Source organism: Schistocerca nitens, chromosome 8 (assembly GCF_023898315.1).
Source record: "Schistocerca nitens isolate TAMUIC-IGC-003100 chromosome 8, iqSchNite1.1, whole genome shotgun sequence".
NCBI classification, from domain to species: Eukaryota; Metazoa; Arthropoda; class Insecta; order Orthoptera; family Acrididae; genus Schistocerca; species Schistocerca nitens.
In genome coordinates, this window is record NC_064621.1 from 516,832,834 (window position 1) to 516,851,810 (window position 18,977).

At 40.2% G+C, this 18,977-nt stretch overlaps 1 protein-coding gene across 1 annotated transcript in view; it reads left to right on the forward strand.

Moving 5' to 3' along the window:
* LOC126198781 (post-GPI attachment to proteins factor 2-like) overlaps positions 1 to 18,439 on the forward strand; it is a 120,597-nt gene extending 102,158 nt beyond the window's left edge. The window contains exon 5 of the mRNA XM_049935345.1: positions 18,161 to 18,439. Within this exon, the coding sequence (XP_049791302.1) occupies positions 18,161 to 18,327 (167 nt within the window). The 3' untranslated portion in view covers positions 18,328 to 18,439. The remainder of the gene's footprint in view (positions 1 to 18,160) is intronic.
* The last annotated feature ends 538 nt before the right edge of the window (positions 18,440 to 18,977 follow it).

Consider the following 18,977-nt stretch of genomic DNA (forward strand, 5'->3'; position numbering starts at 1 on the left):
CGTTCGCCGCTTGAGCAATTTCAAAGGAATTGGCAATGCGCAGAATGTCTTCCAACAAGGGGTTGTCCAACCTTAACGCCACAGTGCAGAACTCTGGATCGAGTGCCAGTTGAACGACCACATCCCGAATTAACGAATCTGCATATGATGCCTTGCACTGCTGATTGGTGCACGTGAAGATGCATTTGCGGCTGAGGCCTTGCAAATCCGTCTTCCAGGAACGGTAGGACTGACCCGGCTGCTTGTGGTATTGAAGGAATTCCAAGCGAGACGCAACCACGTGGTATTGCTGGGAATAATAGTTAGTTAGCAACACACAGATATCGTGAAAGGAGAGAGCCACGGGGTCGGCCAACGGTGCCAACTTGCGGAGCAAAAAAAGACGTGTCCAGTGAGGCCCAAGACAAGAATAACGACCGCTGCAGAGAGTCATCTGACACCTGAAAGGCCGTGAAATGTTGCTTCAGACGATGCAGGTACATTTCCCAATCCTCTTTTGCGTCGTTGAACGGTGGGAACGATGGTGGACGTGGGAACGTGTCTGAAAGTGGGGCACCTGGAAGATGAGATGGGAGGGAGTCCCGCTTATTGACCCTGTCTGAGAGCAACTGCACCAACATCTGTAAAACCTCCAACTGCTGCTGCTGCTGTCGCATGAGCTGCTGCTGTTGCTCTAAGAGAGTGGGTAATTTCTCTTCCATACTCCTATGTTCTGTTTACCTCGTCGCCAATGTAGTAACCAAAACCAACTGCGGGAACGCCTTGGGCTGCGGATCGGAGCCACCAGGCAGGGAAGCCGCTGGCGGTGGAACATGCACCACTGGGTAAACACAAGGATGAGTCGGACGACAGACCAACGACAACCGACAACAACCGAGCACAACAGACTGTGACCGACACAACAAGGAGAGATAAACAACGGAGGCTTGTAGAAACCACAACACCAAACACCAACAGTAAATCCACTCAGAACCAGAGCCAGGCAATGTCAACAACGAGCAACGACCAGAACGCAGTACCCCCGAGATAGAAACGCAATCCAGAGCGAGTACCAGACTGACTGGACTAGGGCAGAGCGGATCCCTATATATGACACCGGAGGGAGTGGCTATTGGCTCCTGTCTGCACGTGGCATAGCGGTGGCGCCCTCGCTGTGCGGAATAGCTGCCGTGGACACGGAGCCCTCTATGGGCTGACCACGTCCATTTGTTCTGGCATGTGTTCGACTTCCGCGGTGGGAGGTACTAGAATTTTCCTGTAGGCAGTATCTATCTTACCCCTAGTGATATATGACTATAAATCCTTACATTTGTCCTCTAGCCATCTCTGCTAGCCATTTTGCACTTCCTGTTGATCTCATTTTTGAGACATTTGTATTCCTTTTTGCCTGCTTCAATTACTGCATTTTTATATTTTCTCCTTTCATCAATTAAATTCAATCTCTCTTCTATTACCCAGGGATTTTTACTGGACCTTGTCTTTCTACCTACTTGGTCCTCTGCTGCATTCACTGTTTCATCTCTCAATACTACCCATTCTTCTTCTACTGTATTTCTTTCCCTCGTTCTTGTCAATCGTTCCCTAATGCTCTCTCTGAAACTCTCTACAACCTCTGGTTCTTTCAGTTTATCCAGGTCCCATCTCCTTAATTTCCCACCTTTTTACAGTTTCTTCAGTTTTAATCTATAGTTCATAACCAATAGATTTTGGTCAGAGTCCACATCTGCCCCTGGAAATGTCTTACAATTTAAAATCTGGTTTCTAAATCTCTGTCTTACCATTATGTAATCTATCTGAAACCTTCAAGTGTGTCCAGGCCTCTTCCACATATACAACCTTCTTTTATGATTCTTAAACCAAGTGTTAGCTATAATTAAGTTATGCTCTGTGCAAAATTCTACTAGGCAGCTTTCTGTTTCATTCCTTACCCCCCATTCCATATTCACCTACTACTTTTCCTTCTCTTCCTTTTCCTACTATTGAATTTCAGTCACCCATGACTATTGAATTATTGTCTCCCTTTGCTATCTGAATAATTTATTTTATCTCATCATACGTTTCATCAATCTCTTCGTCATCTGCGGAGCCAGTTGGCATATAAACTTGTACTACTGTGGTAGGCATGGGCTTCGTGTCTATCTTGGCTACAATAATGTGTTCACTATGCTGTTCATAGTAGCTTACCCATGCTCCTATTTTTTTTGTTCTTTATTAAACCTACTCCTGCATTACTCCTATTTGATTTTGTATTTATAACTCTGTATTCACCTGACCTAAAGTCTTGTTCCTCCTGCCACCGAACTTCACTCATTCCCACTATATCTAACTTTAACCTAGCCATTTCCCTTTTTAAATTTTCTAACCTACCTGCCCGATTAAGGGACCTGACATTGCATGCTCCAATATGTAGAATGCCAGTTTTCTTTCTCCTGCTAATGACGCCCTCCTGAGTAGTCCCCGCCTGGAGATCCAAATGGCGGACTATTTTACCTCCGGAATATTTTACCCAAGAGGACGTCATCATCATTTAATCATACAGTAAAGCTGTATGCCCTTGGGAAAAATTATGGCTCTAGTTTCCCCTTGCTTTCAGCCATTCTCAGTAGTAGCACAGCAAGGCCGTTTTGGTTAATGTTACAAGGCCAGATCAGTCAATCATCCAGACTGTTGCCCCTTGCAACTACTGAAGAGGCTGCTGCCCCTCTTCAGGAACCACATGTGTGTCTGGCCTCTCAACAGATACCACTTCGTTGTGGTTGCACCTTAGGTACTGTTATCTGTATCATTGAGGCATGCAAGCCTCCTCACCAACGTCAAGGTCCATAGTTCATGGGGTTGTCTTACCCTTTAAGATATATAAAACACAAGTGTGCCAGAAAATGCATAAATGGCTCGTCTTCTGGGCTTGAAATTTTCCTAAGTGGCTGGTCCTCAAAGTGTTAAGTTGTCTATGAGAGTCAAATGCTCTGTGGTTTAAGAAATTCATCACTTACTCTCATACTAAAATAATTCATCTTGCATAATAGAAAATTTACTTATCACCATTCACATTATTTTCCCCGCAACTTGTTAGAAATATATACAGTTGTGATTTCATTCTCACTGAAAGCAGTTTGTTGTTACAAAGTGGTGCATTATCGTCATCCTAAAGCATATGACATATTTTGGTGTTGGGAGATGCTTTTGTGTGCATTGTGTTTTGTTGTTGTAAATGGCACATTTTCTTTGTAGCTTAAGTTTTATTTTGGTGTTATTATCTCATTTATGGATTATTGCTGCAGTATTATATATCTTGCCACTGCTGACCAGATGTCCATGGACTACCACTCAAGCTGGTAAAGCCTACTGTTTGGGACAGAGAACAGTTGAATCCAATTGTCCACTGATTGTACTACCACCAAAATCTGGCTTCTGTTTCTCATGCTGTACTTGTCCGCTGTCTGGTTGAGGTCTGGTCTATGCCTTGCTCTAGAGCAGATCATGCAAATACTGACGGGCATGCCTGCCTCTGCTTAAACATTGCTCTTCTGTTCTCCTTAGAATATAGCTTGCCTAATCTAGCTCTTACCAGTACTATGCAGTAATACTTTAATGGTAATAAAACTTAGTAAACCTTGCTAACTGCCACAGTGAACTGGTTTGCATCATTACTCCTCAGTGAAAAGTAAATGTGAGATAGAATTAGAATTGTTCATAATATCTTCAAGTAAATGTTGAAAGAAAGGATCTTTTTGCTTATTTTCTGTCTGTTGTCCACTTATTATTTGTATTTCTTGTAGTTGGCACAGTATTTCTAGCGATATGGTTCTGCTTCAGTATCATATTTTAAGGTTTCAGTTTTTAAATATGTTATTAAATGAAATATAACATGCCATTCATTGCATTTTTCACATTGTGTTAGCAGTCATCTCACATGTTCCAAAACATAATACCATACACCATCACAATCTACACAGTACTGCCTCAAAAACATGTCTGACAATCTCTCTTCTTCCCACAAAGACAACCACCCCAAAGATAAAACATTTCATAGATATTAGTCACATAATAAACACAAGCAACTTATACATAACTCATCAGGCTTTCCCGGCGAGATCTTGACATGTGGAATAATCGGGTCTACTGCCAGATGTTTGTGTCACTCTGGCACAATATTTTGGCCACGTAACTCGTTGCCTTCTTCAGGTGCTACCTGAGACTGCCGTGTTGGAGGATCTTGTCCAGTATTTATGCCCAGAGGGCGCTGGGTGCTCTCTTTGCCATCCGCGCCCGCCTGGCGCTGCTTGTAATGTGTTGTCTCTTCCCCGGTGTTCCCTCGGACGTCCGCGCCCGACTTGGGCGCCATCTGTGGCAGCTCTCTGAGGCCTGTCCTGGCGGGCGCAGACCACGAACAGAATGCCCGACACAGGACAGGCCTCAGAGAGCTGCCACAGATGGTGCCCAAGTCGGGCGCAGACGTCCGAGGGAACACCGGGGAAGAGACAACACATTACAAGCCGCGCCAGGCGGGCGCGGATGGCAAAGAGAGCACCCAGCTCCCTCTGGGCATAAATACTGGACAAGATCCTCCAACACGGCAGTCTCAGGTAGCACCTGAAGAAGGCAACGAGTTACGTGGCCGAAATATTGTGCCAGAGCGACACAAACATCCGGCAGTAAACCCGATTATTTCACATGTCAACTTATACATATTTCACTTACAACTTATTTTTAATTTAGTGTTTCAAACTTTTTCCAGAATCACTACCAATACTAATAGGAATAATCATATTAATATTAGTCAATTATCCAGTTACACAAATACATAAAATATATACTTCACTTTTTAAATTACATCACATGAGTAAAAATCTTTATATGCACATTTTACATTAATACATCCATAAATTTTATGGTAAAAATAACTGCATTATAAATATAGATGTAAAAGAGATTATTGTACAAGTTTTAGTTTACCATTATGTGAATTAAATTAGTGTATCATGTTTTACTAAACAGTAAGAGAGTACCACTGACCAGTTTCATTATGCTTGTTTCCCACATTTTTTTATTCCCAGTCCTTTGGGTTATAATAATAAGAAGGCACAGTAACTAACATAGAACATGATAGTGTCACTCCTGTGTCATTCTTCAAGCTGTCTGATTCCTTCCTCCAGCTTAATTGTCAAGTCACTCGATCTGACAGATTTACTCTTTTGTTATTTGTGATCTTTCCCTCTTGTTGCTTCAGAATCCCCTCCCCAGATGTGATGCAGGGCATTAGTTAACTTGTCTCCCCTTGGGTTTCACTTAATTCTGCTAGCACCTGCCTCAGAAAAATACTTATAATTTTTTGGTTACTAGTAGCCCCTCTCTGAAATTAAGAGTAGTTCCTTTTTATGTCAGCCAATGTGCTCCAAATATGAGTAGTTCTGTTGTTCCTTATGGACCAAAGCAGCTATTTTCTTGTCACATCCAATAATCTCTATGTAACAGTAGACTTGCTGGGTTACTTCTCTTCTTTTATGCCTAGGGCATGTACAGAGCTTGTTCTAGTAACAGGGAAACTGTCTACTTTATTTTCACGCAGTGTAGTTCAGCGTCCAGTGGGAAAGCACAGATACAGTACTGCACTTGTCCATGAGCATAAAAATGGTTCTCTCCTACACTGTCACTAAGAGTTCAGGAGAAAATGGTGCAATTAATGGCTACTTTGGGAATGGGTGTTCAAACTTTTACTTTATCATCATTTGTTATTGTATCTCTTGGTCTCTTTCCAAGGTGTCACAGATATTTGTATTTAAGATGTTCTGATAAAGCCACAGCCAGTCATACCCATTTCTGTTCCTTGATTTCAAGCTTCTCACCTCATAATGATCATTTTTACCACTAGGACGATGTTTTTACCTCATCTAAATCTCCAATGTCCTTTTGATTGTGCAGACATTAGCTGTTATCAACAACTCCTGCATTATCACTAGAAGCTATTCAGAAACTGTTTTAATTAAATCTTGCTCTTCGAAAGGCATGCCTAGATACTATACTTTCTCTGCTAGTTGTATCAGATACTTTCTCTGTGTGCTGTATCAATTATGGTATGGTTCCCACAGGCGAATATTGTGATGACAGTGCTCATGAGTATGCTTGGCCTTAAGCTCCCAAAGTTCTTATGAAATTCAAGAAACAAGCTACAAGTAGTTTGTAAATGTTAACCTCTTAATTTAGCTTCTCCAATCAGATTCTGGAATGTCCTTACAATTACTTCCCAATCACTGTAATTGCCAGTATCATGCAAATCATTGACCTGGTTGAGAAATTCTGCCAGGTGTGGTCCCCCCTCATCTCAAACTGAAAAGGCTGGCTGCCTGCCTCTGAAATACTGTCTTTATTATCTGTGTGGATTTCATTCCATCTCCAACTGTTTCTATTTTCATGTGCAACTTGTGGTTTTATTCCATGGGATTTTATGTGTTATTTGATTTTCTATACTGACCTTTCAGCATTTTCCCATCCTCTCATATACCTTTACAAAATTTTGCTTGGTTATTTTTGGCCAAGTTATGAATTACTAAGAACATTTACTCCCTAAATTACATGAATTTCCTGGTTGTTTTCTATCCTCTGCATTATCTCTGTCTAGCTTTTCTCCTCTCTTTCCTTTTTCTCCTGCTTCTCCTTCTCCATTTCTATCTTATCCCCCTCTTCTTTCTTTTCCTGTCCCTCTTTTAATTCTCCTTGTCCTCTTCCCCTTCCTTCTCAGTTTTCACATTTGCTATTCTCTCCTTGTGCATTCTTTCTTCCTTCTCTTTTCTCTTTCTCATGCTGTTGTTTCCTATTCCTCCTCTATAATTCATTTTGCAACATTATTTTTCCCAACAATTGCTGCAATGAGTCTCCATGGTTATACTACATCATCTTACTGTTATTGTAAAATACCTACTAATAAAATTAAAAAAAAAACATCAAAACAGAAAGAAACAGTGGAATCTTACCACTAAAACCCATGCTCTACAAAGCTGTGCAAAATCATAAAGCTTATCTTCAGATGACAGTTTACAGTGTAGTCATTATCGGATGCAGTAGTGTAGGCAGTGATGTAAATTTCTCGTCACTCATCAGCCGATTAAAATTTCTTAGCATAGAAGTTTTTGGCAGTGTGCTCTGTAATAAAGCCACAGGGAACTGTTTGCATGTTTCAGAGTGTGGATCATTATACAGTGTACCTGCTTCCTAGTACAAATGGTCCTCTACAGCTTGTGCAGCTTTCACCTATGTTGATGCTGATTAATACATGATGTTCCAAAAGCAGTGCAAAACCAAATCATGTTTGCAAAATGAGTTATATAAGAGAAATAGGGAAAAACAGCAAGTGAAAGAGAAAAGAGGAGAAAGGGAGGATGCAGAAGGACAGAATAGAAAATGAGAAAAAAGAGGGAAGGGGAAGAGGACAAGAAAAATTTTCTGTCAATTTATGTCATTAATTGGTACTGTCATTACCCCCAAGATAGCCTGAACAAATTCCCTACACTTTCTACTTTCTGGGCAGTGATCACTGTAACATTTACAGTATGGCAGTGCACAAATGGTTTAATTCTTACCTAACTGGAAGAGTGCAGAAAGTAGAAATAAGTAGTTCTCGTAACATGCAAAGATCAGCACATTCCTCAAACTGGGGAACTATCAAGAATGGGGTTCCACAAGGGTCAGTCTTGGGTCCTTTGTTGTTCTTATTATATATTAATGACTTGCCATTCTATATTCATGAAGAGGCAAAGTTAGTTCTCTTTGCTGATGATACAAGTATAGTAATCACACCTGACAAACAAGAATTAACTGATGAAATTGTCAATACTGTCTTTCAGAAAATTACTAAGTGGTTCCTTGTAAACGGACTCTCACTGAATTTTGATAAGACACAGTACATACAGTTCCGTACAGTGAATGGTATGACGCCATTAATAAATATAGACCTTAATCAGAAGCATATAACTAAGGCAGAATATTGCAAATTTTTAGGTGTGTCCATTGATGAGAGATTAAATTGGAAGAAACACATTGATGATCTGCTGAAACGTTTGAGTTCAGCTACTTATGCAATAAGGGTCATTGCAAATTTTGGTGATAAACATCTTAGTAAATTAGCTTACTACGCCTATTTTCACTCATTGCTTTCATATGGCATCATATTTTGGGGTAATTCATCACTGAGGAATAAAGTATTTATTGCACAAAAGCGTGTAATCAGAATAATAGCTGGAGTCCACCCAAGATCATCCTGCAGACATTTATTTAAGGATCTAGGGATATTCACAGTAGCTTCTCAGTATATATACTCGATTATGAAATTTGTTATTAACAACCAAACCCAATTCAAAAGTAATAGCAGTGTGCATAACTACAATACTAGGAGAAAGGATGATCTTCACTATTCAAGATTAAATCTAACTTTGGCACAGAAAGGGGTGAATTATACTGGCACTAAAGTCTTTGGTCACTTACCAAATAGTATCAAACGTCTGACAGATAACCAACAAGTATTTAAGAAGAAATTAAAAGAATTTCTGAATGACAACTCCTTCTACTCCATAGAGGAATTTTTAGATATAAATTAAGAAAAAAAAAAAACGAAAAAAAAAATCATAAAAAAAATTAAAAAATAAAAATAAAAATAAAGAAAAACAAAAAACCCAATAAAATAAAGTTGTTATATTAACTTAAGTATGTTGTTAAATTAACCTAATTATGTCATGTATTGGAAAATTCGACTCGTTCCACATCATTACGAAATATCGTATTCATGATCCATGGAACTAGTATTAATCTAATCTAATCTAATCTAATCTAATCTAATGGCCAGATCTGTACACTAGGTCAGAATATCCTGTGAAAGCTCTCTTCGTATGAGAACCACATAATTTGTGCAGTCTCCATTTAAAAGAATGAAGGAAAATTGAGACTAATTTGCTATTTACAAAGAAAAATCCAATCAGATTTTGAAAAGACAGGGACAAAAATAGTCCATTGAAAGATATCCAATAAACGTACACAGACGGGCAATATACACTCCACAATCAGACATTAGTTTGCCAACTTATCTGTTAGAGAGATAAAAAACAGTAACTCACTAAAAAAGTAGTAACTCTTCCAACTATGGGGGTGTCCCAAAGCACTGAAATCTTGTGCTGACATTGTAGAACCAAAAGTCTCTCAGTGTACTCACAGGCAGACAGGATTGCTAGCATACTTTCACTCTGTTCTGTCCTGTGGCATAATCCTTTAGGGCACTGTATACAGAAGCATGCAATAAGAATATTGTGTACAGTTGATGAACATACTGCAGAAGCCTCTTCAGGGTCCTACCAATTCTTACTTTTATATGACAATATAAGTACAACAATATAAGTACTCACTAACAGTATTTGTGGTCAGTAACAAGAGTGAATTTAGGATGAACTCAGCAATTCACTACCACAATCTACAAGTACAAATAATGTCCATACATACTATGCACCCATCTCAAGGGCTGGAGTTTTATATTCTCCTGCAAAACTTCTAACATTTTCGGACAACAAGAGACAGTGTGGTATTAGGTTGTAAGGCACATGCGTCTCTCAATTCAGTTGCACGTTGTGTATACCTGATACTCTTCTCTGGGTAATCAGCTATGTTGATCTCATACAAGCTTCTTCTCTGAAGACTATAGCTGGTTAAGGGAATTTATTAAAATACTTCTCTACCCTTGAAATAATTTTGGTACTCATATAATACTTTTCAGTTCCATCACTTTATATTTTCAACTTTCTCAGATAATAACTTCTGCAAGCTAACTTATTCTTTACATGTTAGACTCATTTACACATATTCAAATAGCATACATGTGTCTTGTTTTGTTCAAAGCCAAGACATGAAATAATTGAAAAGTCTCAAACAATTGACAGGAATGGGGGAAACAAGTACAGTAGAAGAAGAATGGGTAGCTCTGAGGGATGAAGTAAGGAAGGCAGCAGAGAGACAAGTAGGTAAAAAGATGAAGGCTAGTAGAAATCCGTGGGTAACAGAAGAAATATTGAATTTAATTAATGAAAGGAGAAAATATAATGAAGCAGGCAAAAAGGAATACAAATGTCTCAAAAATGAGATCGACAGGAAGTACAAAATGGCTAAGCAGGGATGGCTAGAGGACAAATGTAAGGATGTAGAGGCTTATCTCACTAGGGGTAAGATAGATCCTGCCTACAGGAAAATTAAACAGACCTTTGGAGAGAAGAGAACCACTTGTATGAATATCAAGAGCTCAGATAGAAACCCAGTTCTAAGCAAAGAAGGGAAAGCAGAAAGGTGGAAGGAGTATATAGATGGTCTATTCCACAGAAATATTGGAACACGTGAGGCAATACTGACCTTATGACTTATCCTAGAAGAAATATTAAGGAAAGGCAAACCTACATTTCTAGCATTTGTAGACATAGAGAAAGCTTTTGACAATGTTGACTGGAATACTCTCTTTCAAATTCTAAAGGTGGCAGGGGTAAAATACAGAGAGCGAAAGGCTATTTACAATTTGTACAGAAACCAGATGGCAGTTATAAGAGTGGAGGGGCATGAAAGGGAAGCAGTGGTTGGGAAGGGAGTGAGACAGGGTTGTAGCCTCTCCCCAATGTTATCCAATCTGTATATTGAGCAAGCAGTAAAGGAAACAAAAGAAAAATTCAGAGTAGGTATTAAAATCCACGGAGAAGAAATAAAAACTTTGAGGTTCACCAATGACATTGTAATTCTGTTAGAGACAGCAAAGGACTGGGAAGAGCAGTTGAATGGAATGGATGGTGTCTTAAAAGGAGGATATAAGATGAACATCAGCAAAAGCAAAACGAGGATAATGGAATGTAGTCGAATTAAGTCGGGTGATGCTGAGGGAATTAGATTAGGAAATGAGACACTTAAAGTAGTAACTGATCATGGTCGAAGTAGAGAAGATATAAAATGTAGACTGGCAATGGCGAGGAAAGCATTTCTGAAGAAGAGAAATTTGTTAACATAGAGTATAGATTTAAGTGTCAAGAAGTTGTTTCTGAAAGTATTTGTATGGAGTGTAGCCATGTATGGAACTGAAACATGGACGATAAATAGTTTGGACAAGAAGAGAATAGAAGCTTTCGAAATGTGGTGCTACAGAAGAATGCTGAAGATTAGATGGGTAGATCACATAACTAATGAGGAGGTATTGAACAGAATTGGGGAGAAGAGGAGTTAGTGGCACAACTTGACAAGAAGAAGGGACTGGTTGTTAAGACATGTTCTGAGGCATCAAGGGATCACAAATTTAGGATTGGAGGGCAGTGTGGAGGGTAAAAATCATAGCGGGAGACCAAGAGATGTATACACTAAACAGATTCAGAAGGATGTAGGATGCAGTAAGTACTGGGAGATGAAGCTTGCACAGGATAGGTTAGCATGGAGAGCTGCATCAAACCAGTCTCAGGACGGAAGACCACAACAACAACAACAACAACAACTAGTCTCAAATGAGTCCAATACATGAATGTGCTTAGCACTCTGTTTTCAACTGTTCAATAGTATTTTTTACAATCACCACAGACACTAACACAACAAAGAATACGACAGAATTATTCATTGAATTCTCCTAATGTCTTCTGTGGCACTGGCAGCAAACACTTCTCATCGTCAGTGACTCACCCCTCTTACAGTCTTCTAATAACAAACTTCCGACCTGCACATAGAAACAGGTGGATCAGCAGAAACGTTCTCACTCTCCCGCACTCGTACCTTGGATTAGATTAGTACTTGTTCCATAGATCTTGAATATGACACTTCGTAATGATGTGGAACGTGTCAGGTTAATGAAAGGTGTCTATACAAGATATTACATTAGTTACTATATCCAAAAATGCATCTAATGAGTAGAAGGAGTTGCCATTAAGAAATTCTTTTAATTTCCTTTTAAATGCTATATGGCTATCTGTCAGACTTTTGATGCTGTTAGGTAAGTGACCAAAGACTTTTGTGGCAGCATAATTTACCCCCTTCTGAGCCAAAGTTAGATTTAACCTTGAGTAGTGAAGATCATCCTTTCTCCTAGTGTTGTAGCCATGTACACTGCTATTACTTTTGAATTCATTCGGATTGTTAATAACAAATTTCATAAGTGAATATATATATTGTGAGGCTACAGTGAAGATTTCTAGCTCTCTAAAGAAGTGTCTGCAGGATGATCTTGGATGAGCTCCAGCAATTATTCTGATTACACGCTTTTGTGCAATGAACACTCTTTTACTCAATGATCAGTTACCCCAGAATATGATGCCATACGAAAGCAGAGAATGAAAACAGGTATGGTAAGCTAATTTACTCAGATGTATATCACCAAAATTTGCAATGACCCTAATAGCATAAGTAGCTGAACTCAAACATTTCAGCAGACCCTCAGTGTGTTTTTTCCAGTTCAACCCCTCATCAATGCATACACCTAGAAATTTTGAATATTCTACCTTAGCTACCTATCAGCTGGTCGAGACGGTAGAAGGCTGAGTGTTTCTAGAATTTACCCTGAAATTCTTGAGGCACTAAAAACTCTAAAACAGCAGACATTAGGCAGGAAACTGAAAATTCACAGTTATTTAAAAACAAAGTAAAAGAATAGCTCAGTAGCCATTCCTGCAATTTATTAGAGTACTGGGCCTCAAGAATGCAAATTCTGCATAATATTTATATTAGATTGACTCTCTGCCAGTGCATAGAGAGCTAATAGTGGTCTTTGTAACATTACGTAACTACTTTGTTTTGAAGTGTTGCATAAAAGCAGCTGCTGAGTGTAGGATATGAGGAAGACAAATCTTTTTTTCCTGCCCCCAAAAGAATTTGTTTTTCTACAAACATACATATACATGGTACTCTAGAAGTAATTACTACAATTATTCATGCTTTATGTCAAGGAGTAGGACATGGAACAGAAATCAACAATCAAAGAGTAAATCACAGAAAAAAAGTCGCTTGTGTATAGCGTCTCTGGTGTCCAGCGGGAAAGTTTCATGGCACTGTACTTGCGAACACCCGCACATATCACGGTGCTGGACAATGAAAGAAGACGCCACATCAGCCCCCATGGTGGAAGCAGAGCATCATTCCAAATAGCATGCTGGAAAATTGACATGTCGCCCGTATCTTGAGGTGCGTGGTGGTGGGTCAACTGCAGTCCCTGGCTGCATCTGTGTTGGCAACAATGTTGATGGAGTGATTGCTGAGTGAGGCAGAAATCGTGGTAGGTCAGGCATTGTTGCTTCCGGAAAGACGTACTCCAGTTTCATGCTGTTAATGGAGACTGTAGTCTGTTTCCCATTGATCAAGATGTCTATGGTCTTGCTTCCTCTGGTTATGACATGGTGTGGGCTGAAATATGGTGGTTAGAGCAAGGGTTCATAACATGACGTGTGTGCAGGAGCATAGGTCATGATGGACAAACAGCAGGAGTCCTGTGTCAGTGAGGTTGGTGCGGACGGAGGGGAGCCACATTTTGTTGCAGTTGGCAAAGAAATTCTGTCTGGATGCCTGTAGGATTCAGCAGAGCGTCAGTAGCCACGAGTTCTCCCAGCAGGCAGAATGCTTTGCAGTAAACCAATTTGGCTGAAGAAGCATCCAGGTCTGGCTTGAATGTGCTTTGGAGTCTAAGTAATACCACAGGAAGTGCTTTGGTCCATCCGGTGTCATGACACATTAGGGCAGCTTTTTTACCATCGCTCTATTAAACAATTTTAAGTATGTAACGGTGACCATTGGATGATAACAGTGGGCCGACAAGTCAAGGTGGACATGCGTGAATCATGCTGTCGTGATTGGAAAGCTTCCTGCTGGTGAGTAGACGTGGCAATTTATCTTACTATGCTGGCATTTCAAGCAGCATCTCACCCATTCACAGCAGTCCGTTTGCATTCCAGGCACCACGTAACACATTGTTATTAAGTGTATCATAGCTCATATGCCTGGGTGACATAAGTTGTGCAGCAAATGGAAAATGTCCATCTGAAATTCCAGAGGTAGGATGGGTCCCGGCTTCAATGTGGACATGTCACAATATAGCTTAACGTCGCTTCCAGAAATGTCTACCAGCTGCAGGCTGCACTGATTCACCATTTGACAGAATTGCCTGTAATTCCGCATCAGCTTGCTGTGCTGCAGCAAGGTTGGTGTAACCAATCGTATTGGCGATGCTGCTGACTCTGGACAAACAATCGGCCACTACATTGTCGATCCCAGACACATGACGTATATCAATGGTAAACTGAGAAATAAACATGAGCTGGTTGTGTTGTCTGAGGGAACAGTTCATGTTGTTCTGACAGAATGCATATGTTAGTGGCTTGCGATCTGTAAAGATAACAAAGTCACGTGCTTCTAGTTGTGGTCCGAAGTACTTGACAGATTCGTAAATGGCCAGAAGTTCACTGTTGTATGCACTCCAAAGTCTTTGTGAGGTTGTCAACTCGTGTGAAAAAAATGTGAGTGGCTGCCACGTGTCACTACATTGTTGTTGCGACACAGCGCCAATTGCAGTCTGGCTAGTGTCGTCTACCAGTGCTAACGTGGCGATAGGATCTGGATGTGCCAGCAGGGCTGTGTTGATGACGCTTTTCTTGGCTGCTTCAAATGCGACTGTCATTTCATGAGTCCAAGTTATGGGCGCATTACCCTTGGCTTTCGGACCAGTTAGTGCTGCGACTAAAGGTCGCAGAGGAAAAAATTTAACATTCCAAGGAAACAGCGTAGTTCCTTGGCTGTAGCAGGCCTCGGAAAGTGTGAAATGGCTTCCACCTTCTCAGGTAGTGGTAGTGATCCTGCTGCAGAAATTATATGTCTGAGGAAGTCTACTTCAGGCTGGCCAAAGACACATTTTGAAGTATTGAGCACAATTTCGTAGTGTTCCAATTGCTTGAATCCTTCGGTTAGATGGTGGCGATGTTCCTCAGGTGACGACGAAAAAATCAAAATGTCATCCAGGTATGCAAACGCAAAAGGTAAACCCTGTAGCACAGAATCTATGAAATGCTGCTATGTCTGTGCGACATTCCTCAGTCCAAAAGTCATAAACATGCTCTCAAATAAACCAAAAGGAGTGATGATGGCTGTCTTTGGAATGTCACATTCGGCTACAGGAATCTGTGTGTAGGCCTTTGCGCAGTCTAACAGTGAACCACTCAATGTGTAATTGTAATCATGCAACAAGGGTACGGGATAACGATCGGGTATTGTCTGGGCATTCAGGGTTCTATAATCACCGCACGGCCTCCACGCACCTTCCTTCTTTGGCACTAGATGTAATGGTGAGGACCAAGGGCTGTTGGAAGGCCAGATTAAACCTTTGCGCAACATACAGTCAAATTATGCCTTTGCTATTTTGAGGTGATCTGAGGCTAAACGTCATGGCCTACAAGAGGTAGGGGGTCCATCAGTAGTCTCAATATAATGTGCAGTATCATGTCTTAACTCCTTAGGTGCCCCAACTGGTCACATCAGGGCCAGAAATCCTTAAAGCAGCTTCGTGTACTCGCCATCCACTACCTGGATTACCTTGACAGTATGGACAGTGGTGTCTCGATGGAATTTGGAAGTTGTTAGGCCGGTGGTGTTGTCAATCAAGCAAGAGTTCCTCACGTCAGGCAGCAGGTTGTAGTGGGTGAGGAAGTTGGCTCCGATGATTGGTTCAGCAGCGTCTGTGATAGTAAAGTCCCACGTGAAAGCGTGCAACAACCAGTGTCCACTAAGTACTTCCAGGTGGAACGTCGGTCACTCACAAACAGGCGCCTGGATGTCGAACAGCAACCGGAGGAGGCACTCATTTCTGATCACCACTGCTGTTGGGATAGGCACAGGCCGTTGTACACTTATGTGCTTGCTTGCCAAACTTGCAATGGTACCAACAGACTATTTGTTCTGTCCCTGTCGTAGACGAGGCTGCATGAGTGATGGCGGAATAGATGACGGCTCCCGTTGTCTGTGTCACAGCAGTGTAACAGCTTGCTGATTTGCTGTGATAACAAGTCCACTTTGTTGATGAGAACATCATAATCCATGCGTGAAACAGTTGTTGCCGTGCAGGCACAAGCCGTGGTGGCATACCTAACTATTGACGGCAACATTTCCTCTTGGATCTTATCAGCTAATTCAGCCACTGCATCTAAAGATGTGTCAGTCTGCAACGCCACGATTGCCCTCACTGGTGGTGGTAACCAGCTGCTCCAGATCGTGTGCAAAGTACCTGGTGGATTCGTTCTTCTTGCGAAGTGGACACATGCCAAATTAGTTCTGCTTTCAATCAGTCGTAGCTGCTCATTCCTGGGTGGGCTAATTATGATCTCTTGAACCTCAGTGACATACTGGTGATCTAGTTGGCTGACCACTAGCGCAAATTTCGTGGCATTGACCATGATACTCACATAGGAAAAATTTGCTTCAACTTGCACAAAGCACAGGGATGGATTGTGTGGCTCGAAGGGTCGTAGATGCACCACAGAAGTATTTGTCAGCTTTGGTGGATTCGCCATCTCAATTTCTTGCAAGGACTTCTCGTAAATTCAGCGTGCATACAGAAGATCATGTTGGGGTCACCACCATGTCGGTACCGGTTTGCATTACCCCTATCGATGGTTTAACATCTGTGTGTGCTGAATAAGGAAAGTAGGTTTGACTCGGCTTGATTTAACAATATATTAATGAAGCCCTGTGGGCAGAACATAGAATAATACACTGCAATCAATAACTCATGCAAAGGCATGAGAAGAGTTCAGTACGGCAAATTATTCCGTATCTAATATTTGGATTCATGCTTTATGTCAAGGAGTAGGACGTGGAACAGAAATCAACAATCAAAGAGTAAATCACAGAACAAATGTCACTTGTGTATAGCCTCTCTGACATCCAGTGGGAAAGTTTCGTGGCACTGTACTTGCAAACACCTGAGCATGTCACGGCACTGGATGATGACAGAAGATGCCACACAGAGAAATGCAACAACAGCAGGCCAGTAGTATAATGCAAGTATATTAACTTCTAGTGAAGATGTCTATTTAAATATTGAGAATTCTATCAATAGGTTCTGATAGTGGAATCTTTGGCCATATTGACATTTCAAAAGATGTTGCTATGTCCACTCTGCAAAGAAACTATCAGCTATCTGAAGTAAATCTTCAATTTGTGCAACCAGTTGGCTGATTTTATCTTTCATTAAAAGCTCAGAATATTGTTAAAAATTTGTTAGCAGCTAACAGATTCACTTTTATACACCTTCATAATGCATTCTGACTGTGCTATAAATGTACCAGTAGTTTACATGTAATATTCTAGACACATTAGTGCTTTTTCAGAATTCAATGGAATTTTGCAACATGAGCATATAAATGTAGTAAATAGTCTTAATCAGTAAAAGGATATGGAGTTCAGAAGTATATTGATATATAGTTGGAGATCAGTAGCAATCGTTCTTCAGTTTCTCCCAAAGTAATTTTTTCCATTCAATAAAATGCTTCTGTGTATATTTGCTAAAAACACCCCGAGGAAGGCCATTTTCAATAGTGGCTGAAACGTTGGAGAATTTTACACATTGACAATGCAGTCACATATCTGAAAGAATTTAACTGACTGAGATAATGGTTGTGAAAGCCTGCAGTTACATTTAATTTTTTCCAGATTATTTTGTAATTTTTTGTCTCACTGTACCTCAATACTGTCTCAAACAACATTATGTTTCACACTATGTTTCTGCTGTCCAGTTGGTTGACAGTTTTACTTTGGTACAACAGTTAAATCATCAACCTAGCTGGACATCCAAAAACATACTATGTATGAATCTCACCAAAAAAACAGAGCAATAACTAAAGAAATTTATGTGCAATCTATCTCAACTCTTGCCAGTTCTGTGTTCCAAGTAATATTTGCCTTCTTGCACCTACTTCTCTCTCTCTCTCTCTCTCTCTCTCTCTCTCTTTGTGTGCGTGTGTATGTGTGTGTGTGTGTGTGTCTGTCAGCAAGATAGAGAACTGAGAAGTCATATACTGTTTAAACTGCACTATAATATAATTTGTGAAGTTTATATCAGAAGCATTATTATGCATTATTTTGTAATTCCAGAATACTTTTAAATCAGTAATTATTCTTTAATTTTATCTTTCAGCTTTCAGTTGGTTCTCTCTTTGTGAGTACATCATAGCTTGTGCCAACATGGCCTTCCACTTCACAGTGGTCATGGACTTCCCTACAGAGAACCTTGTTGTTGTCCAAGGTTCATCTTCTGTGCCGCTTCCACTTAATTCTGTGGATTCAGAACAAAAAGTGAAATAGTAACTCAGGTATTTTTGCCATGTCAAGTACTAAAGTGTGACACTGCCGTTACTTGCTTTTCTTGGAATGGGATAGCCAGTAGTGGCACAGGTTGTTTTTGATGTACAACATTTGCATCTGAATTTAAGAATTAGTAAGCAGTGGTTACAGTAGTCGATGAAAAGAAATACTTGTCAGCTGCATTCTCATTATAAACTTAGCACTAGTTTTAGTTGTGTTTGCGTAACATTGGTGCTTACTATCTTCTTAAAGTCAAACTGAGGTGGCTAGTTGTACTTGAATCTAGATTGCCTCATGAAACTCTTGTGTGCCTTTTCTTCTTTTTGATTTGGCCTAGAGAATAACACACATCTGGAAACAGAAAGGACTTATAATGAATGAAATTTTGAAATGAGGCTAGTCATTTTTTTAATCAAAATTAGTACTTAATCTAAGACATAAACATTGTTGATAACACATATTTTTTGTGATTATTGACATTATTTGTAGGTTGGATTTTGTTACAGTAGTTCCAGGTCTAAAACCAACTATTTCTGTAACACATCAACCAGGTTTTAATACTTACACTATTTATATAATAATTTTAGTAACTGACATTAGTATTATTTCTTAGTCTCTGCAGCTGTGATACACAACACATGAAGTGTAGT